Source organism: Lissotriton helveticus, chromosome 9, assembly GCF_964261635.1.
Source record: "Lissotriton helveticus chromosome 9, aLisHel1.1, whole genome shotgun sequence".
In the NCBI taxonomy this organism is placed as follows: domain Eukaryota; kingdom Metazoa; phylum Chordata; class Amphibia; order Caudata; family Salamandridae; genus Lissotriton; species Lissotriton helveticus.
This window is the reverse complement of record NC_136070.1, coordinates 1,197,219,451-1,197,243,334: the sequence shown is the minus strand read 5'-3', so window position 1 is coordinate 1,197,243,334 and position 23,884 is coordinate 1,197,219,451. Positions and strand designations below refer to the sequence as shown.

At 46.7% G+C, this 23,884-nt stretch overlaps 1 protein-coding gene across 1 annotated transcript in view; it reads right to left on the bottom strand.

Moving 5' to 3' along the window:
- The window catches only part of EDEM1 (ER degradation enhancing alpha-mannosidase like protein 1), a 131,183-nt gene that overhangs the window by 31,632 nt on the left and 75,667 nt on the right, over positions 1–23,884 (bottom strand). The window contains exon 11 of the mRNA XM_078661665.1: positions 9,789–9,980. Coding sequence (XP_078517791.1) covers positions 9,789–9,980 — 192 coding nt within the window. The remainder of the gene's footprint in view (positions 1–9,788; positions 9,981–23,884) is intronic.

The window sequence follows — 23,884 nt, the reverse complement described above, 5'->3', positions numbered from 1 at the left end:
TACAAGATTAGTTACCTTACAGAAAGGGATGAAATTAGACGTCATCCTAGCTGATCGGGAGGGGCCTGTCAAAACATTGGCGGCAGCTGTTGCATTTACATACCTGACCACACCCCCAGTGTGTATACAGCCATACAAGAATTGCATAGACTTTCGTCAGACATACACCAGGAGATAGGTACTTGGACACTATTGGGGTGGTTCTGGAATATGCTATCATGGGGTTGGAAGATCCTCATCTTTTTTGGTTGTAGTTGCCGGTATCATTTTTACATGTTGCCTCTTAGTTGCCGGTATCATCTTGATATGTTGCGTCTGCATACACTGTCTCCTGGCATGTTGCACCTATTGTGTAAGTGCTTCGACACCTAAACAAAAAATGTCCATTCATGATACTAATGCTGAGATCATGTTGCAAAAACATATTCCCGAACTTCTGCAGATTGATGAGGGTATCTGAATACTGATTATGTGTGCACCAGCTTATAGTGACGTTTCTTATCTTTGCCATATGTTATCTGATTCTAGACAGTAACATAAAATAGTTAGCTCCTCTAAAAGGAGGGTCTGTTGGAATAAGGTGTTCTTGCTGTGTTGCTCATGCATTGATTTATGTTAAGTAGGCATTCGCTGAACCATTTGTTTAGCTACCATTTTGAGCTATGACCAAAACTAATTTCTCTTTTTCTCTGCTGAAAGCAACTGTGATCGTTTTCGTTTCTCTAAGGTTGGGCCTTGCTGTACTAATGAATACACTGTTCTTATTAGCGCATACCTTTCCCACTAGATCGAGGCCTGCTCCCACCAGTCCAGCGGTGGGCACAGGCAGAACAACCTTGTCGTAGAGATAGTGTGTGCCCGGTATCAAGACCGAAACTCAAACTTCTGTACCTCCTTTGTCTAGCTGCTTCCAACTAGAAATTTCCAGTCTAGGCGTGTTTTTATTGTTTTTTAATTGTACATAACGTATCACCATGCTTGCTGAAGTCAGTGCCATCTGCAGCAATCCCAGGAGGCTGGTCGGACTGGACTCCGCTTGAGTATTCTTGAAGAAAATATACTTGGTTTGTATTCTCTGTCTGACCGACTCATTTGTACGGAAGGCTGAGAGGTGGTCGTGAGTGACCTTGGTGGCCCTAGTCTGGTCATTTCCTTCATAGGGTCAATGAAAGAACCAACAGGAAGACCCTGAATGCTCAACCTAAGACATCAAGAAGAATATGGTCTGAAGAGAAGACTGCAAATGTAATTAACTCTCATTAAAGAAAACCCTCTGCGATGCAATAGAGTATAAGCAAAGCACTATCAGTGACTACAAAAATTATCAGTTTCAATTCACTACTGAAGTTAGTATTGAAATCAATCATATCTAGAAACTGTATGTTCTATTACCTTTGTACCAGAAAGAGATTTACAATGGTTGCTGTAACTTATGAATCAAAGAGGATAGAGAAATCACAGTTATGAGTGAGATTGCCATAGAAAAGTAGTTTATTTTGATTGCTTTTGTTACGCATAATGAGGTACAGTGGGGATTGACATGCTGCTTTCCAAATTTTTTCAAAAACAAAATGCTCACATTACCAGAAATTAATAAACTGGGACCATGGGAACACAACTGATACTGGAAACATCACATCACAGGTGCCAGGATAGTGGGGCTCCGACATCAGGGAGATAAGTACCCCTTAAAGGGAAAACCCCTTTTTTGGTTGGTTGAAGCACTTTGCCAATGACTAAGCTTAGTTAACAATGGACGCTTTTGCAAGGTGGGGAAACCACAGGTAGTAGAATTAGGGCAAAGGATCAGAGTCATGTAGGGTATAAACATAGGGTGGTAGGATGGCTGCAAGAGCGTACACAATAAAATTCACCATTGACAGAAAGATCCAGTGAACCTGTGAAGTAATTGGAATGGCTGCATACGCTAAATAAAATCAGACTATCGCCATGGTAGGATTGTATACAAAGGGTTTCCAGAGCTGAAAAATGAGAATCATGAATGTGTGTGGTTTCCCAAGAAAACAGAAGGTCGAATTGTTGACTCTTTGAAAGAGGTAACTCAGAGTGACTGAAGTAGAACATGAAGGTCTGGGAGCATTAGTTAAAGTCCTAGGTGAAGATATTGGAGGTAGTGTCTGAATCTGAGAGAATTTCTCCACTGTAGTGAAATTAGGTTGATTTCTTTCATGTACTATATTTCAAGCTTTTGCTTAGGCTTTCTAGTTTTGCTTTTAGGTTTACTTTACAATACTATTAAAAAGAAAGGGAATATAATGGGACAGCACGCGCATGACATAAGGTAGGATTTTGTAACTAGTATTCCATGTTGGTCTTTATAAGGATGATCAGGCTGGTTGTCACGCTATCTGCACGTAAACAAAATCACAGGGGGAAAAGCCAGTGAAGTGTCTCAATTTATTGTATCAATCAGCTAAGTACAGACACTGGGTCTGGAGCATACATACTAATAGGCAGACTGTGACAGACACACTGTAATTTAAGCGGAAGGTATAAAGAAAGATCGCAAAACCTCTATACCTTCCGCCCACCAGAGACCTCACGATAGTGAAACCAACAACAAGCTCTTGCCCCTTTTCCTTTTTGGGCGTTTCTGAATATACCCAAAAAGGTAAAAGGGGCAAGAGGCCATAGCAAATGCTATGTTACACAAATACATGTAACATAAGCATTGCTGTATTTATACAATTCCAAACTTGTATCCCATTCCAAAAAGGGGAATAGGTAATTACTTATAGTCAAGTCAAGTCAAAACCACTTTATTCGATTTAGTTAAAAATCATAAAAGCATTCTACAATCACATCACAAAAGGGCGATACAAATTCATGAGGAGTTACAAAAATCATCAAACAATAGTATTTACATATGCATGATAAAAAGAAGATATAAGAAATCATCAATAATAAAAAATTTATATACAGTTTAAAAATACATCGTAAAAAAGTATATACTCTATAAAATAGATATTTAAATATGGACAACATTACCATTTCGATCAACTCTACAAAAACCCTAATGTAGCATTATTAAGTCTTCTCCTCCTAATCCTAACAGCAGCAACAAGGTAATTGGCCACGCTAAACATGGTCAACGCTGAATCCAATAATTGGAGATGAAGGAGAGCAGGTTTTGCCTGGTAAAAAGCTTTGTCCTTAAGTAATGGTACCAGGTATTTCTGTCTGGGCGCAGTGAAAAAATTACAAAACAACATATTATTTTGCATAGAGAAGTTATCGCAATTACAGACAGGAGCGTCCTCCTCCTTAAACCAGCCTTGACTATCACACAAAACTGTATAAATCTGATTAAACCGAAGTTTAACCAGAAGCCACCTATGAAAGGGGATAGTGACGATAGTAAGGTACGGTTGTATAGTAAGGCAGGTAATGGTCAGGTAATGAGCTCTGACCCTGGGCTTAAGTAATTCGCGTTCCTCCCTCTCCACATTTTTTAATGTAATGAAATTGGCCTTCACCCAATCTAAATCAGATTTCTTTAGACCCTGGGGGACTAAAAAAATGTCAGGCCGTCCCAGGTCCAGAGAACACTTTTGTATATAAGAAAGCCAAGTAATGTTTTTGTAATTATCCAGATTTAAACAGTCCACCAGTATTTTATGATTCAGACCCAAGTTTTTATTGGTCCAGAGCCTTATCCATAACAAGATAGGGGCCATGAGAAGGATATCAGATATGTACCCAAGGCCAACTTCCTGGTGAACTGAAAACGTGGCTGTAGATTGGGGAAGCCCTAAGGTGGAACGAAGAAACTTATTTTCTTCCCTTTGTAGTGATTCACTATTTACATAGCCCCACAGACCTGAGCCATACCTGGCTATTGCTACAGATGTCGCCCTGTATAAGTTAAGTAAGGCACCAGTTGGCTTCCCGCCCAGTCTCCTGGAAAAACTTAAAATAGCATTGGCCGAGCTCCTAACCGCTTTGGTTTTAGCTACAATTTGCGGAGCCCAACTCCCCTTAGTGTCAAAGATAACACCCAGGTATGTAAAAGTTTTGACGTTAGTGATCACGTTACCATTGCAGTAGAACTGTTTTGAGTTATTTTTACCAGCCCCAAAAGCCATGACGTGAGACTTGGAGTTATTTATCACTAAGTCTAATGATGACATAAAATCATTAAAAGCATTTAAAAGTTTTTGCAAACCTATCGGGGTCCGAGCTATTAGAGCTGCGTCATCCGCGTACAGGAGAACAGGAATACGAGTGTCCCCTGCACGCGGGATATCCAAGGTAGCAGTTAAAAGAGTCTCCTCAAGTGAATTTATATACAAAGTGAACAGCATGGGAGCAAGAATGCAGCCCTGCCGCACGCCCCTACTGGATTTGAACCACGCAGTACTATTTCCTTCTTGGTCCATTCTAATTGAGGCTTTTAAATCTTTGTGTAATTCTGCCAAAAAGTATACAAGGGGAGGATCAAGGCCCAGCTTCAATAGCATGGTCCACAGCCGGGCTCTATTCACCAAATCAAAAGCCGTGGACAGGTCCATAAAAGCAACAAAAATTGACCCTTTTTTAGCAATTGTGTATTTCGAGATTAACAAATGAAGATTTAAGCATTGGTCCTCAGTCCCTCTACCAGCACGGAACCCATACTGGGCATCTACTAGAATATCGTTATCTATGGACCAGGTGTTAATTCTAGCTAGCAGGACTTTGCCCAAAATCTTCATTGAAGAATCTAATAACGAAATTGGTCGGAAACACTTAGGGTCGCTTCTTTGACCCTTTTTAAAAATGGGTACTATAATAGCACAGGACCACGTTTTTGGCAAACCCCCCTCATACACACAATTAAAAACATTAGCTAAAATCTCAGCCCACATCTCAGAGTTAAGTTTATATAGGTCCAGGGGTACCCCATCCGGGCCCGGAGCTTTATTTGCAGCAGAGCCCAAAATTGCCAACTCTACTTCAGATTTGGTAAAATTTAATTTAAAAGTGGACGATAGGGAGTAAGGAATGTTGAACGCCTCGGCTATTTCATTTGAGCCATATATACTGGAAAAATGGTTGATCCAGTCCGCTTCAGGGATATTTATTTCAAGATCCATATTGTTAGTGTGGGAGAACAAAGGGTTATTTATTATGGCCCAGAATTTGGAGCTATGTTTAAGAGTTATAGGATCCATCAAAGAGTCCCATGCTTCATCCTTGATGGCATTTTTTCGAGTCTTAACTGCCAAAACATATTGTCTTCTTAGAAGTGCCACCAAAGACCTATCTCGGGGGGATTGTTTAAGACCCCTCAGCAAAGCTGAGTGAGCCTGCGAACAAGAGCGATCAAACCATCTGCACACTGGAGCAGAACCCCTCCCTGGTTTAGCTCTAAGCTCTTTTTCTACTCTGGCACAGATAGCTTCAAAGGCACTCACCACCTCCCCCTCCCTCCCCTCTCCATTCATACATTTCTCAATTTCAACTGACATATCTTGTACAATAAGACCATGAAAATCCTCTGGGCAGACTTTACACCATTTAAGGCGTCTTCCCTGATCCTTACTCCTTACGTCCCTTGTAGAGCTAGCCCTTAATTCACCTTTATGCAACCCAGAGAGGGCGTCCAAAACCAACAAAACAGGGTTGTGGTCACTAAACCCACTTACTATTGCATTATAAAACAATACGTAACGAAGGAGCCCTGGAGACATAAAAAAGTAATCGATAATCGATTCACTGCCCCTTGCGTTATACGTGGCCACACGGTTTGTTGGGTCTGAAGACCCCGGTTCATATAAGTCATTTGATGCTAACAGATTTTCCATTGCCACACCTTTCGGGCTATGTTCAAAGTGTGGCACTGAAGTATGATCAGGACCAGTATCATCAATGATCTGACAATGGGACTTACACGCATGAACATTAAAATCACCCATCATTATGAGTTGAACAAAAGTGGTTTGTTTTGACATATATTTAGTTAAAAAGGCCGATAAACCATCTAACACAAAATTTGGGGGCCCCCCTGCATGGAATTATAACAATTTATTAATACCATCTTGTTCCTGTCAGCCAAACAGATTTCCACCAGTTGAAAATAATGCGAGGCACTGGGGATTTCTCTAGCATTCCCTGCAATTTTAACTGAAACAAGGAGTAGCAAACCCCCTCTATCCCTTCCTGATGTAGAACTCTGGGCATCAACAAAGAAGGAAATATAACCATCAACCCAAAAACCTTTATCTTTCATCCAAGTTTCTTGTAAGGCTACTATATCATGGTTCTTCACTGATTGTAACCAAATCAGATCGTCCTGTTTTGCCCGTAGGCCCGCAATGTTCCATGATAATAAACGTATGTGCCCTCCACCTATTTGTAATGGATCATATGTAACAGTTTCAACTCTGTCATCCGGTGGGGCCACCTCAGTAATGCCTAAACATAGGCGAGTCAGGTTTTCCTGTTCAGGTTCAGGTTCTAGTCATTCAATGTCTATTCTATCAGCTAGAGCCGAAAACATGTTTGACAAAGGAAGATCATCAGAGGGTGTGTTCCTTACAGCATTTACCACCCCATTACCTTTGGATGGCTTAGTCATCCAAACATTGGTGGGCATAGGCGAGATAAGTTTGTCCTCTGCCCAGATATTATTATCAGTAAACTGTAATTTATTGATCTCCATGACACCTGGTCTATAAGGAAGAGGATAAAAAAAGCCAAGGGGCATCGCCCGAACCCCCTTACTTGCAGGATCCAGAGGAGAGTCATCCCAGAACAGTCGACTAGCGACATTCTTGGATTTAAAATTTACAATGACACAGTCACCAGAAACCTCCTTCTTGCTTCTGCCCACCCAATTTACCCGTCTACTTGTAACGATATTATCTGCAATATTACTTTCTCCTGTGCAGTTAGCATTACACCATTTTTTAACATGCCTAAGAAGGGTCTCATGTTGTTCCACCACCCCATCTTCAAGTTTGGGCACGTTTACCAAAATTGCAACAAAAGGAGTTGCATCCGGAGGTAAATTTATTGGTGGAACCCTTTTTTCCGCTACCCCCCACTGGCCTCTAGGCCTTGTGGAGGAACTTTCACTATTGTCAGCCTCTGTAATGGGAATATATATTCCATTATCTACTTTCCCTTTTTGTAACACAGGGTTAACACTAGGCAGAAGAGGGATAGCCACCGGCCTGATTGTGGGTATGTCACCAACTTTAGAGGCAGACACCTGCACAACTGAAGGACATGGAGCCAAAGGCATAGAAGAAGAAGGGGCCCGAATGCTAAGAGCATCATTGATGCGATCACATTTTGCCATAAGGTTCTTAACACAATCCTTTAAAGTTTCATTAATATCCGAGGCAATCTGAATTAAGGCAGTCTCAAGTCTTTCTGTGAACAGTTTTTCCAGTAAGGCCATAATGCCCTCCTCCGTTACAAAGGTTGGCTGCGTAGAAGCAGCCATAGTTGAGGCAGACCTTCCAACCTCCCCGGGGTTCATAGGGACGTTAGGTATCACAGTTTCAGTTACAGCCGGGCATGGAAGAACTGTGGCGAGTTGTGATAAAGTAGGTCTACAAGCCTCAATGATAACCCGAGGCTCCAACGGAATACAGTTTATAGCAGAGGAATTGGATGTGTCAACACTCCCAGGACTAGGGCCAAGGCCTAGTTCACGTTCGGACTCAGCAATCTGCGATGATAATTCCCCCACCTTTGATGTTAAGTATGTCAGTATGCTGGTAGTATATTTTGGCACCTTCGCTTTTGCTTCATCTGCCACTGTTGTAACCAATTTGCGCTTACCCATGCTTAATGATGTTATGGACGTGGCCCGTCCCGTCCCTGGTCGTCCTTGGACGGCCTTAGACGGCCCGCCCTCTGCCCGGGCTCCGCCCGGCGCCGCCCGCGCGCGTCCGCGAGGCGGAGGGGGCTGTCGCCTTTTGATGCGCCTCCTGGCGCTTGTGCAGGAAGTGGGCGGTGGGTTAGGCAAGGCACGCTGGGAGTTGTGGTCCGCTCCGCGGCCGTGCGATGGCGCTGCACAGCGGCGGGGGCGGCCACAACGTCAGGGACCCAGTGGCACTGAGCGGTGCTGGTAGGCTGAAGAACGACCCCTCCTGGAGCCGGTACGCTGCAGAAATGACCCCCGCTCCTCTCCGGGAGCTGCCGCCTTTTGATGCGCCTCCTGGCGCTTGTGCAGGAAGTGGGCGGTGGGTTAGGCAAGGCACGCTGGGAGTTGTGGTCCGCTCCGCGGCCGTGCGATGGCGCTGCACAGCGGCGGGGGCGGCCACAACGTCAGGGACCCAGTGGCACTGAGCGGTGCTGGTAGGCTGAAGAACGACCCCTCCTGGAGCCGGTACGCTGCAGAAATGACCCCCGCTCCTCTCCGGGAGCTGCCGCCTTTTGATGCGCCTCCTGGCGCTTGTGCAGGAAGTGGGCGGTGGGTTAGGCAAGGCACGCTGGGAGTTGTGGTCCGCTCCGCGGCCGTGCGATGGCGCTGCACAGCGGCGGGGGCGGCCACAACGTCAGGGACCCAGTGGCACTGAGCGGTGCTGGTAGGCTGAAGAACGACCCCTCCTGGAGCCGGTACGCTGCAGAAATGACCCCCGCTCCTCTCCGGGAGCTGCCGCCTTTTGATGCGCCTCCTGGCGCTTGTGCAGGAAGTGGGCGGTGGGTTAGGCAAGGCACGCTGGGAGTTGTGGTCCGCTCCGCGGCCGTGCGATGGCGCTGCACAGCGGCGGGGGCGGCCACAACGTCAGGGACCCAGTGGCACTGAGCGGTGCTGGTAGGCTGAAGAACGACCCCTCCTGGAGCCGGTATGCTGCAGAAATGACCCCCGCTCCTCTCCGGGAGCTGCCGCCTTTTGATGCGCCTCCTGGCGCTTGTGCAGGAAGTGGGCGGTGGGTTAGGCAAGGCACGCTGGGAGTTGTGGTCCGCTCCGCGGCCGTGCGATGGCGCTGCACAGCGGCGGGGGCGGCCACAACGTCAGGGACCCAGTGGCACTGAGCGGTGCTGGTAGGCTGAAGAACGACCCCTCCTGGAGCCGGTACGCTGCAGAAATGACCCCCGCTCCTCTCCGGGAGCTGCCGCCTTTTGATGCGCCTCCTGGCGCTTGTGCAGGAAGTGGGCGGTGGGTTAGGCAAGGCACGCTGGGAGTTGTGGTCCGCTCCGCGGCCGTGCGATGGCGCTGCACAGCGGCGGGGGCGGCCACAACGTCAGGGACCCAGTGGCACTGAGCGGTGCTGGTAGGCTGAAGAACGACCCCTCCTGGAGCCGGTACGCTGCAGAAATTACTTATAAGAGTGGTTATGTTGAAGGTCGTGAAAATGACTGGGGCATCATGTATAGAGAACGCATTATTTACAAAGAAATATTCAGTGTATCAAATTAATTTTAAAAACTTTGAGAACCAATAGCAGACATTCTCAGTATGAACTGTGGCACAAACTAATGAAGTAGCTCCGTTCTGAAGTTATGCTTACAGTGTAATATCTTGCATAAGCACACTTAACATCCTAAAGGAGATGCCTACTGGAGGGCCTGCAGAGGATTAATAGATTGGAAAATAACCGTCACTTTGAAACTATGTTTATAGTTCTACTAGCCAGGACGTTTTGTTCTAGACCAGGAAAGAACTTCTCATGCTGTAATTCCTTTCAAAGAACATAAATGTGAAATCCAGAATGCTGTACACTACAAACTCACCTCAGCAGAGTGACTTCCCCTTCTCGCACGGAAGCCCAGGTTCTCCCACACCCTTCCCAAACAGACAAGTAGGGGATACTTTTGGAATAACTTACATTTGAGCTGGAATTGGCTACTCGGGGGTTCTGTCGTATGTTGGCAATACTTTCTTCTTCCTCTTCATCCTCTGGAAATATATCCTGCCACAGAGAGTCCCGAAGACGTTTATCCAGTGGCACAATATGCCCCTCAGTGGTGAAAATGTACTTGTTGCCAGATTTATGAACAGGGTTCTCCTCATCAAAAAGCTGAAAATTAATGGAAAGTGTAAGAACTAAGCAGGAAATATACAGACCAGGGGGTGTCCAAGCTGTTCTGTTATAAGAGCTACTTGTGTCCATTGAAAATCATACCAAGCTACTAATGTGCTAATAGTGAGCACCACACAAGATTACATTAGTGGTCACCCCATCAGGCAAGGTTGTCATCAGTAATGTGAAAATGGTGTAATGAATTTGGAATACAAATACAGAGTTAATACATGACAGTCGCAGATTCAATGCCTCTCGCACCAAAGTAATAATTTTAGTTCAGTCTCCCCAATGCCTCATGATTTATCACTCCAATATCTGTTTTAAATATAATTTTGGAAATCCAGCCATTTGTCCTCAAACATCAGTTAACCGCAGGAGTTTTCAAAATAGACACTTTTGTCTCAAATGCACACTTTTCAATCTAGGGATGCACTTATTAATTCAAACAAGTGCTTTTCTAAATTTTGATAAATGTATAGAGAAGCTGACAACCAAGTCAACTAAGTGGCACCCCTTATATCTTTCATGGCGGGGCCACCTTGACACCATTAAAATGATGTTAACTCCTATTGTCTCTCATATTATTTCTAATATTCCAATGCCCATACCAGCGAGACTATTTCACAAAATTAACTCCATCCTTATATCCTTTTTGTGGCATAACAAAAAACCCATGCCCTAAATTGGAAGGAGGTGTCAACTTCCCTGACTTCCCTTAATATCACAAAGCCTTTCTATTAAGGAATTTACCCAAATGGGTGGCTGATTCATCTTTAGACTCACCATTATGGATTGATCTCGAGAGGTCTCTGCTGTCCCCGTTCTCTTTCCAGGAATATTTATCCTTTACACGCGAACCGCAAAAACTACCCACACCAATTTATAATCATTCATCTAAAAATTTTAATTCTTTCCTCCACATCACCTCATATGATGTTGATACCTTCCTCACTTCCACTACATTTTCCAACGCACGTTCTCTCTTTCAGTTGCCTCTCTCATTTCAACACAAATTTTCAATTCTACGTACCGCAATCTTGGTGTCATACTCTAATTTTAAATCCCTACTTTCTTCACCTTCGCTACCAGATTCTACATGGTATAACCTACTTCGAAGTACACCAAAAGCCTCTACCTTGAATTCTCGTTTATCAAAATCCTCCATTGAGAGAGGCAAAACAAAAATAGAGCTTTCGTGGGAACTCAACCTGGATACACAATGGCCTATTCCCTTATAGAACAAGATTTGTTTGAAAATTAGGAAATCCAGAGCGGCCAAGGCTACACAAACTCTTCTTCATTTATAATAGACTTCTCCTAACACCAATTTCCTTACACAAAATGCATGTTGAAACTCCCGACACTTGCTGGTCATGCTTCCTGACGCAAGCAGATTTAAAGTTTGTTATTCACTTATCTACATGTATTTTATTTCTGGAAACCAGTCTGGACACAAATCAACACCATATTTCATACTGAAGTCCCCCTTTCATGTGTGAACATCTTTCTTGGTAGCCTTTCCACGGGTTGGTATACAAAGAAAGCACAATCACATATTATGGACTTATTATTAGCTGCTGCTTTTCAACAAATTACAAAAAATTGGAAGGAGGCATCCAAACTCTCATACTTAGCTTGGTGGTACTCTGTCATAATCATAGATTAGATACCACCTTTGTATTTCCTATGTCTCATGCCAAGTAACGTCTATAAATATGGTCTCCCATCACGCAATTTTTAGATGATAGGAGCAAAACATTTTTTGCACTATTACCTATGTACAAGAAGTTGCTCAGCCCCCTTGACTTTGTCATACTGTGATTATCATTAATTGCCATATTTTTCTAGTTATACTTGTTCCTGCTCTATGCCTATTAATGTTTTATGTCTCGCCTTTCTATTTTTAGCCAAAAGTGTGATTTTCTACACTCAGCACATTGGTATTCTTGATATTTTTCTCTATGTAATTTTTGATATTTGGAATACATGAAGTATTGAGTTTTATGCATTTGTGTTCAATCTTTTGAAACTTAAACCATGCATATTTTTACCTTGTATTCACCTTTACAATGCAAGTGTAAGTATGTCGCAAGTATATATATATATATATATATATATATATATATATATATATATATATATATATATATATAGTCAGTCAGTCAGTCAAAAAGATCTTTATTCGATTTCGGTAAAAATCATACAAATAGTAAATGTTTTTCAGTGGCACTGTATGGCGCACCGTTATGGGGTTATGTATGCCTGGATTCTATCCTAAAGGCGGAAAATAGATTTTTACGCTCCCTGTATATATATATATTAGCGCAAGGGCTTTTTTTAAGTAGGATGGTGTATTTGGGTGGCATGGGTAATTTAAGGGTTTAAGGTGCAATGGGGTATTTGGGTGGCAAGGGTAATTTTCGTTTTTAGGGTGGATAGGGGTATTTGGGGTAAAGGGTATTTTTAGGGTTTAGGGGTGGGTAAGGGTATTTTGGTGTCAATGGTATATTTAGGCTTTAGGGTGGGTTGCCGATTGATAAGGTGTAATAAATATCCTAAACCCAAACAACCCTAAAAATACCCTTGCCACCCAAATACCACTATCCACCCTTAAAATACCTTTTACATAAGCTTAAATACATTTACTTACATTGAAAATCGCATGTGTGGTAAAGGAATATGCACTATAACATTTGTGTGGCAAAGACCTGCATTGTAAAGACTTAAAAATGTAATTGTGCAGGTCATCAATTACCAGTATGCACTTGAACTCACTGGAGGCCCACTTGAGGGCGGTACTATATTCAAATTGGCAATTATGCTCTGTTTGCTCAACTGTCACGCTGACTTGTGAACTGTGCTGGGGAACCCGAAACGCGTCAGGCCCGAGGTGATTTGCAGAGTTTGCTGTTATCTGAAATAAATCACATGAGAACCTGCTGGGAAAGCATTTTTGTTTGAGGACAACAGTTTGTGTAAATTGCATCAGCAAGCTCTGTAAGGTGGAATTGGAGAGCCCACTGGGGTAATTCACATTTGTGTGTGACGCAGCAAAACCCATTGGAGGGGTAAATTTCATTGTGCAGCACTTCAATTACCAGTATGCACTAGAACTCACTGGAGGCCCACTTGAGGGCTGTACTACATGTAAATTGGTAATTAAACTCGGTGTTTGCTGAACTGTCGAACTGACCTGTGAACACGGCCTGGGGAGCTCGAAACGCGTCAACCTGAGGTGATTTGCAGAGTTTGCTGGTATCTGAAATAAATCACATTAGAACCTGCTGGGAGTGTGTTTTTGTTTGAAGACAAACTAGGAATGTGAATATATATATATATATCATGTGATCAAGTCCGGTTTTCCGGACGAAACGCGTCATGCCGCCATCCCCATTGATGGAATAAAGCACACTATTTCTTTGAAAAACCTTGATTTGTGGTCTGTGCCTGGCTGCGTCCGTTGCTGTTGGTGTTCGGCGCTTCAGGACTGTGGATTTCTATATATATATATATATATACACATATATACATATATACATATATATATCATCTTTACTTTTTACACTGACCTTCGGTAACAATATATCTGTAAGAAACATAAGTGAGTTATAGATTCCTTACCTTAGAATTGCCCCAGGCGTCAGACTGGATCCGTAAAGTCTCCTCCCCCCCCCGCCGTCAGCAGTACCTATGCGCATCGGAAGGTGGCGTCGGTTGGCTCCGCGTCAGTCGATGGCATCATGGTCGCCAGGATGACGTTGCGGCACCTACTTAGACGTAGCCCTCGCGCCCCGTAAGTTTTGTACACGAATTCCGCGCCAGAAACGCAGAGCCATACAAGACACTGACCATTGGTGCACGAAACTAAGGCCCTGAAAGGATGCCCTTAACCCTAGGGGTGGTAAGGAATCTATAACTAATGTTTCTTACAGATATATCGTTACCGAAGGTAAGTAACTTGTGCATCTGAAAGAAACACGTTAGTTATAGATTCCTTACCATAGTATAGGTACCCCAGCAATACCAACCCCGGTGGTGGGTCTGCGAACCAAGATCACACATGAAAATCCTGGAGAACAGAACGGCCAAAGAAGCCGTCTCTCCGGACTTGGCTGTCCAGGCAGTAGTGTTTGGCGAACGTGTGCAGCGATGCCAACCTGGCCTCCTGACAGATGTCAGAGGCACTCCCCTTCCCAAGGCAGTAGTGGCTGCCGTCACCCTGGTGGAGTGAGCGCGTAGCCCAAATGGAGGTTCCTTTTTAGCCAGAGTGTAACAAGCCTTAATACACAACACGACCCATCAAGAAATGGTGCATTTGCATACGGCCTGACCCTTCTTTGTGCCCACGTAACCAACAAAAAGTTGATCATCCACCCGGAACTGTTTTATGCGATTCAGATAGATGGAGAGCGCACGTTTTGGGTCCAGACGGTGGAGCCTCTCTTCCTCCTTTGAAGGATGCGGAGGCGGAAAGAAGGTGGGCAAAGTGATAGTCTGGCCGATGTGGAAGGCAGTGACCACCTTAAGAAGGAAGGATGGACGGGTTCGAAGAACCACCTTTTCCGGATGAACAAGGCTTAGAAGAACGAGGTTGGAGCTCACTCGCCCTTCTAGCAGAAGTGATGGCTACCAGGAAAGCAGTTTTAAGAGTCAAAAGACGTAAAGGACAGTTATGCAGTGGCTCAAAGGGAACACACATTAAATAGGTCAGCACAATATTCAAGTCCCACTGAGGCATAACGAAGGGGATAGGAGGAAAAAGATGCGTTAAGCCTTTTAGGAAACTGTTTACAACCGGGGACTTGAAAAGAGAAGGCTGATCCAGCGACCGAAGGAAGGCAGAGATGGCTGAAAGATAGCCCTTGATAGTGCCCAGAGCAGAGCCCTGCTGGGCTAAAGAGAGACAAAACAAGAGTACTTCAGAAAGAGGGGCAGAAAGGGGAGCCACAGCCTTTGCTGTGCACCATGCCACAAATTTGTTTCACCTACAGGCGTATACTGTCTTTGTGGAGGGACACCTGGCTGCCAAGATTACGGCACAGACTTCGGGAGGTAAGACGAAAGACGTCAACTGCCACCGCTCAATCTCCACGCAAGGAGGTGGAGACTGGACAGGTTCGGGTGGAGGACCATCCCCTGCTGCTGCGACAGAAGCTCCTCCCGAAGAGGCAGTCTGATCGGAGGATCGATGGCCATGTTGAGCAGCTCGGGATACAAGACTCTCCGTGCCCAATCTGGAGCCACAAGAATGATTTGGGCCTGGTCACCCCTGATCCTCTTCAGCACTCCGGGCAGAAACGGTACAGGCGGAAAGGCGTACATAAGACGCAACTCCACTCGTGACGAGCGAGTGCCGCCTTGGAAATTCCAACTCACAGAATTGCTGATATTGCTTGTTCTCTTCGGTGGCAAATAGATCTAACCAAGGCTCTCCCCACTGTTGAAAGAGACCTTGCACCACCTCTGAGTGAAGACGCCATTCGTATTCCATCATGCACCTGCGGCTGAGTTAGTCTGCCCTGGCGTTCAGTGAACCTGCCAGGTACTGAACTACCAAGGAAATGCCCTGATGTTCCAGCCATGTCCAGAGGTGGAAGGCCTCCTGACATAAGGTCCATGACCCCACCCAGCCATGTTTGTTGCAGTACCACATGGGGGTGGCGTTATGCGTGAACACCTGCACCACTTTTCCCCGGACCGAGGGAAGGAATGCCTTCAGTGCAAGACGAATCGCCCGGAGCTCCAGAAGGTTGATGTGAAGCCCGAACTCCACCGGAGACCAGAGGCCTCTGATCTCCGCTTCTCCCATGTGGCCACCTCATCCCAGAAGGGATGCATCCGTCACCACAGTGTGGTCTGGTTGGGGAAGGGAGAGGGATCTGCCATTGACACAATCCTGGTTCGTGAGCCACCATTGCAGTTGTTGAGCAGTGCCCTCTGAGATCTGAACCCAATCGGCCAGATTCCCCTGATGCTGCGCCCACTGGAACTTCAGGTCCCGCTGCAGAGCCCGCATATGCCACCTGGTATGATCGACCAGCAGGATGCAGGAGGCCATGAGGCCCAGCAGCCTCAGGGTCATTCTGACTGAAACCCGGAATAGAGGCTGAAAGATCGGAATCATAGGCCAAATATCCCGGACTCGCTGTGCAGGAGGATAGACCCGAAACCACATCGTTTCGTGTTCAGAACCGCTCCGATGAAGAGGAGCTTCTAAGAGGGAATCAGGTGCGACTTCGGCACATTGATAGAGAGCCCCAGCAAATGCAGGAGGTCGGCCGTAGTCTGGCTGTGGGAAGAACAACGCCTGGGGCGAGCCCGCCTTAAACAGCCAGTCCTTGAGCTAGGGGGAAGACTGAAACCCCTGATATGCGCAGATGAGCCGAGACCACCGCCATCACTTTAGTTAACACCCGAGGGGTGCTGGTAAGGACAAAGGGGAGCACGGTAAACGGAAAGTGCTCATGGCCTACCATGAACCATAGGTAAAGCTGGTGGGCCGGCAGGACGGGTATGTGAAAATAAGCGTCCTGCAAGTCCAATGCTATCATCCAGTCTTGCAGGTCGAGGGCAGACCTGATCAAGCGTCGACATCTTGAACTTCTTCCAGAGGAAGCGATTGACGTCCCTGACATCCAAGATAGGACGCAGGCCCCTGTCCTTCTTGGGAACCAGAAAGTAGTGGGAGTAACAACCACGACCTACTTCTGGGACAGGAACGCCCTCAATGGCTCCCTTGGCCAAGAGAGCCGTAACTTCCTGCCGGAGAAGGGCCAGATGATCCTCCGACATGCGGTGATATCGTGGTGGCATGGCGGGAGGGGTACTGTCGAAGGTGAGGGAGCAGCCCCTTCGGACTACTTGCAAAACTGACCTGTCCGACGTGATGGTGCGCCAGTGGGGGAGGTGATGGCGAATCCTGCCGCCCACTGGCATTTGCTGGGCCTGAAAGGTCGGACTAGGAAGGTTTGAAGGCTGCTGCAGAGGGGGGGTTAGTGGACTGGCTCGTCCGCTGGCCCCCGGAACCACGCCGGTTGTTTCCACGTCCCCGGCCACTCGAAGGTGGGGTAACTTGCTGCGGCCTATGGCTCTGGGTGGGAAGTAGCGGGCACCCCTTCCATAGCCACAAAAGGGGCAAAAAGCAGACTGCCCCAGGCGGATGGAGAGGCCCAAGGAATTGGCTGTAGAGTCCTTGAAGCGCTCTATGGCGTTGTTCTGTTTTGTCGCCAAAAAGGCGATGGCCATCAAATGACATGTCCATCGTGGTGTTCTGGACGTCCCCTGAAAATCCAGTGGACCTCATCCAGGCGTAGCGACGAAGCGCTACCGACGTTGAAATGATCCTGTCCAAAGAGTCGGTGGTGTCCAGCCCACCACATATCGTAAACTTAGCTGCATCCCTCCCGGTGGCGACAGCCTGGGAGAGCACTGCCCGGGCCTCCTCCGGACGCTGAGGCAGCACTTGCACCACCGTATCCCACACGGAGTGCAAATAACGGCCCAAGAGACATGCAGTGTTTATGAACCGCAGTCCTAAGCTGGCGGAAGAGAACATTTTCTTGCCAAGGTGGTCCAGCTTCTTGGATTCCCTTTCCGGTGGAGCAGTAGGGAAGGCGCTCTTGGAGGTAGAAGCTTGAACTACCAAGCTTTCGGGGTGGGGTGGTGGGAAAGGAAAGTGGGGTCGCCCGGAGCCAGGCGGTGGCGTCGGGCTATCAGCCTGGCCACAGGAGCCTCCGTGTTGGGCCTGGACCAAGTGCCCAAAAGGATACCTGTGAGAGCCTCAAACAGCAGCGAGGACTCCGAAGAGCTCGCAGCCGGTTGAAGCACATCTGTCAGGAGGTTAGTCCTGACTTCCACAGTAGGAAGCTCCAGGTTGAGAGCCTCGGCAGCCCTACGCAACACCACTGCGTAGGAAGCTCCCTCCTCCGTAGCCAAAGTCAGGAGAGTTGTCAAGACCACTGGCATCCCTCAGTTCCTCTCTCCAGTCCTTCTCAGTGTCTAACTGGTCAGTCAAAGTGTCACCTGACCCCTTCCAGTCCTCCTCCTCATCCTCTTGGTGCCTTAGTTGTTGAAAATGGAGCCCAGGTGCGAACAAGAGCATAAAAACCCCACCAGGCGCCGGATCCGGCATCGGACGACACCGGTCCGGCTCCCTATCCACGTTGAGATGGAGGCTGGGGTAGACGCCGGCCGGGGAGCAGACAGGCGCCGAGCGAGGTAGTGGTACTGTGAGGAGCAGCACCGGTGGAGGCGTAACTAGGTCAACCGGCACCGATCCGGATCCAGGCCTGCATCCAAGGGGGGCCTGCAGCGCCGGAACCGCCAGCAGCAAAGACCTAGGGCCCCCAACCAAGTCCGCAGGGCCCGAAGGCACGCCGTTGGGCTTGGTCCGCCCAAAGATCGCATGCATCGCCTCGTAGAATGTACAAAGTTGGGCGGGGGTCGTTCCGGGTCTCGGAAAGGGAGGGCTCCGCGCGCAGAAGGTTGTCAGATCGGCCGACCAACTAGGAGAAGTCGAAGAGTGACGATGCTTCTTCTACTTCTTCTTATGCTTCGACTTACCCGATCCCGAGTGAGAAGACTTCGATGATTTCAGACTGGTCGTGGCTCGCGACCTCCCTCTCGACCGGGACCTCAAACGGCGCGGAGCAGACAGCCGGCATTCAAGCAGCTTTAGGGACCGCTCCCACAAAGCCTTCGGAACCATCAACCGGCAGTCGGAGCACGACTGGGGGTCGTGGTCACGCTCCAGGCAAAAGAGGCACACGTGGTGCGGATCCTTTACCAACATCAGTCAGTTACAGGAACCCCAGAACTTGAAACTGGGCATCCCTAGTGCACATGTGCGGAGTCAGACTCGAGACAAGAAGTCGACAAAAGTCGAGAAAAAGTTAGTCAAAAATATACTGAGGTACCGCTCTTCCCGGATCTGCACTGGCTGGTGGGGAAAAAGAAAGAACTGACGTCAGCGCACGAGGGCAGCGTCTAAGTAGCTGCTGCGACGTCATCCCGGCGACCACGACGGACACGGAGCCGACCAACGCCACCTTCCGATGCGCTTGCGAGGTATTGCCGACAAAAAAAAAAACTTTCCGGATCCAGTCTGGGGCTAACGTGTTTCTTTCAGATACTTACATTTATGTTACTGAATATGCGTGATAAAATTTGCATGGGACAAAAATGCATTGTAAGGACTTATGCATTGATAAGGATGCGTGTGGAATGGTATTTTGTGTGGGAATGGCCGCATTGTAAAGGCTGTTTCCCTAAGTTGGTGGTGGGGGGGGTGGGGGGTGGGGGGGGAGGCATTGAGATACCTCAAACAAGACACCCAGAATTTGCGCCATATGTTTTTGTGGTGGCAAACTTACTCAAGAGTTTGGACGTAGGCCAACAATGAACAAAAGCAGACTCCATTGTGATTTGTTTTTGCAGCTCTTCGCTATAAATAGGTTTGTGTTTGCATTTCATCCCTGGGCGCAGCAGGAACATTCAGTGTTTCGGTGCGCTATTTTGTTGACTATCCAGATTACTTAACCTATTAGTAGGCCCTAGTCTTCCTGAAATGTGTAGCATTGAGAGGATATTCAGTTTTCATGTTAGTCGCTTTGTTATAATGCATGTGACTTTACCTGAGACCAACTCCAGGTGTAAGCCTTAATTGCCCAACTTCGCTACCCATGAAAAGTCAAATATCCACAGGGAGTAACATTATTATCCAATTTTAGTGAACCTGTATTGCTGGGGCAGATGCCGTAACCAATAGTAATCACTACAAGTCACTGAATACCCCTGTTTCCCACGGGACTGGAGGTATCCATTCTCCCCCCCCTTGTGCTGTATTCTAGTCCGGTGCTTACAGTGCTGGAGAGAGAATGCACTTGACACACTCCCTTTAATCCTCCCACAAGGTGTTACAATGCTGTAGGGGGAAGGTATAGATTTGAAAGGAGGTTACAAAGGTGTCTATGAAAAAATGAAAAATCACGGATCACAATCGGGGGGTTGAATCCACCAGAGAAGTCTCTAAACACATGGGCCATCGATGAAGGGCTGCAGCGTCTGCAGGAGCTGCAGAAACAGTCCAAGCACTCCACGAAAGAGCAGGCAGCAGAGGCATTGCTGGTGTGGTGAATAGACTACAAATTGGGAACATCACAAACTTTAAGACTCCTCTAAGGCTGGCCCTCCATACCCATTCCGCCTCTTGCTGAGAAGTCACCAGAGAGGGGGGTGGACATTAAAATCAAAGAGTGAAATTAATCACATCACACAGTGTCATCTTGGGATAGGCAGTAGGCCCTAGGTGATAGCCCATCAAGTATATTGGTATGACTTTGGATAGGAGGTGCTCATCCTGGTATTTAGCGATCACAGGGAGCCACCTTAAATAGGGAAACACAAAGGTTTGGCATACAAGAGAAATTGCCCAGCACGGTTTTCGGACTGCGGCATATACAGCTTTCACCCAAGAACGGACTGATCAAAATCTTGGATTTAACCACTTCAACATGCAGAGGACTGGCCTAGATTCAGACTGTAAATTCTGTTCCAGCCAGTAGAGGTGAAAATCTTTCACATCAGCACACATTTACGAGTAATATATGAACACATTAACAGATGAACACTTGCATCTAAAAGAGTAAGCTAGAGGAACGTGCTTGCAATCTACATTACAACAGGAAACAGAGTACAAAGAAATAAACTGACAGGTGTCCTACTCCAAACAACAAATTATGAAAAACTGTTTGTGTGTCAATTCCTCCACTGTCCCAAGAATGGCAAAGCAAAGAATGCGGATTTCTTCACTACAGACTAATTGGGATTTCTTTCAATTTAAAAAAAAAAAAAATGCAGAACCCATGAAAACTCCAATATTTCATGTGCCTTTTGCAACCCCAGACACCATGAACTTATGCCCTTCAGCCTCCAGTTGTCTTCTCTTTTTACCTTGTTTTTATAACGTCTCTGCTTAACAGTCACATGATTTCAGACTAGTTCAGGCTCTAACCTGCTAGCAGAATCTTTATGCCCAAGGTTCTCCTATGGAGAACGGTCCAGTTGAAAAGAGGCTGCAGGCTTGGACTGAGTAGCCAGTTGTTCAGCTCCACAAGGGTGCTCAGGTCTCACGAAGCTTGGAACACCTTTGGTCTTCTATATTGGCGACGGGTACAGAGGTGTCTCCAGGTGTCAACTTTTTGTCACTGGGGGCACCTACGGTAAAAGAGGCCTGCAAATAGAGGCATCAGGCGGTGTCGGGAAGCCCACAGTAGGCAAGTCCAGTGCAAGCTTAGTCTGTGGAGGTCGGGGGGACCACACTGGGACTGTTGGCCCACTTTAGCTCAGGTTAGGTGGCACAGGTGCAGTGGTGCTTTCCGGTGTTGGGTTCTGGCAGTCCGGAGTCCTTTCAGGTCTCCTTGGGTGCCAGCAGGATGAATGGAAGCAGTGCCGCTGATTCACTGGAGATCCTGACTCTCGGCAGGAGTGCAAGCAGTCCTCCCAAGAGGAGTCTACTTTGACGTAATCGTTGGGAACAGCAGACAGGACGGAAGGGTTGGTGCCAAGTCAGTTGCTTCTTCCACAGTTCTGGCTTTTCGCAGGTATTCTGAAGTCCTTTTGGTCAGCAGTATCTGATTCTCTGGTGCCAGGGTTCCCCAAAATACTGAAGTTAGAGAAATTAGAGGAGTGTAAGGTAGTAGCCAATGTGCAAACCACACTTGGGGTAACTACACCCACTATATGACCACTTCCTGGGGGAGGTGGTCATAATCCGGTCCCATAATTCCTGATTTTACCACCACCAATATGGCTAACTTTGAAAAGTCGCATCCACTTCCAGGAGCCCACATTAGGCTTGGCACTAGCCTGAGTGTGGACATGCTTATCTGACTAGATAATGCTCCCGCCTGTCCAAGTGCCAAATGGCTCTGGACAAAGGCGGTCAGCTTCTTCTCCTGTGAGAGAAACCAGATTCACTCAAAGGCAGTAGACGCTTTGAAGCTCTCCTGCCTTGGGATGTTAACCTGGAGCTCATCCTGTGGGAGGAGGTGAAAACACCCTCTGCCCAAGCAGGCCTGGTTTATGGCCTCACGGGAGAAAACCCCTCACACTACAGGGGCGGGGGGTAGACACTCGTCTCTGGTGGCAGGCTAAAGAAAGCCTGTCAGTCTGCACCAGGGGCTAGTAGCCTTTCAGGGGGCACCTTTAAGGTGCCCTCTGGGTGCATGTTTTACTAAATCAGACACTGGCATCACTGTGGGTGTATTAATACAAGAAGATTGATACCAAACATCCCTCTTTTCAGTGAAGCCACTGTGTAGCTGCGAACTCGTTTTCACCCGTGTCCAGCACATGTTTTGAAATGGCTTCCCAGTTCACTTATACTGGCAGTAATGGAACGGACGAGCACAAGGGCATATCTGCTAATGCAGATATGCCCGAACATGTAATAAGGCACCGTTCTTTAGGGCTGTAAGGCCTGCTGTAGGGGTGACTTTCAAATATTACATACTGTGTAATGGGACATGGCACACAGGGATGTGTGTCATGTTGTGTTTTCTACTTCGTTTGAACCAAGACACGCAGCCTGCAGTTGCATGAGCTTGGTGAGGGGTTCTTTAGAGATGCACAATTCATGCTGCAGCCCTTTGGGGACCCTCTTTAGTGCACCAAGCGCTAGGTAACATGTACTAGGGACTTAGAGGGCACTAAAGGTATCGCCAATTGGGAAAAAACAATTGCACAGTTTAGGGAAAGATCAGGCACTGGGAGCTTGGTTAGCAGGAACCCAGCACACTTCCAGTCAAAAGCACATCAAATTGAAAGGCAAAAAGTGGGGGGTGACCATGTCAAAATGGTAACTTTCCTACACATTCTTTTTTTGAAAGACCAATGTCTTTCTGCAAATATATCTATGTTCGAGCATAAGATATTTATGCACTTCTTTTCCATTAGTGTTTTCTCAAACGGAACACAGCCTTACACCTGAGAAAAAAGTATGTTCACTCAAAGAGGCAAACAAAGGATAGCTTGGATAAAAAGGTCTTACCGATCCTTAAAGAGAGAAAACTAGGGAAGGGCTCTTGTACTGCTTTCTCTTTGACAGCTCTTAAAGGGCTCCTGAAGCTCCATGAAGCCGGACGGCATGAAACAACAGGGGCCAAACAAAAACTGAAATAAGCTGATCAATGTGCATCTGTAAAAGTGCAAAATGTGAGGATTGTAGATTCTGAACAGAGGGGGCACGGTAATCAGCCACACTGTGAGCATGGAGATTGCATGAAGAAACTGGAGCAACAGGAGAAAGGCAGTCATAGTAGAGCTTACCAGCTACACTGATTCAGAGGGCAGAAACACTTGGAGTTAGTCACCAATGTTTGAAAATGGCAGATCGATTTAGTGTGAGAGAGGAACACACTTCAAGACCTCTATTTGCAATTCTAGGAACAGAGTGGAGGAGCTTAAAGGAATGGAAAAAAATTGCAAATTATAGCAGCTAAGACATTAGTTAAGTCGTCAGCCTAAGTGGCTGCAGGGGAGAAATGCAAAGGATGAGTGCAGGGAAATGTAGAAAAGAAGGGTTTTGCTTGGAAACACAAGGGCACTTCAATTCCACAGGAGTCGGAGTCACGAAGGTCGATGGTCGATGGTGCTGCATTAGTTTGTTTGTGTCAACTACACCACCAAGTAGCCTTCCTGATAGAGACAAACCGGTTGAAAGGCCAAAAATGTGCAGAGAGATATTTGTAAATCACTCTGGAATTCTAGAAACTTTACTTGAGGTTACTGCAAATGACAGTACAACCCGTATGACCCATCTAACACCTGGCAAACTTACCAAACCAGTTACGCTAAGAATACTATGGACGCTGGTATAAAGTGTACAGCACAGCAGAATG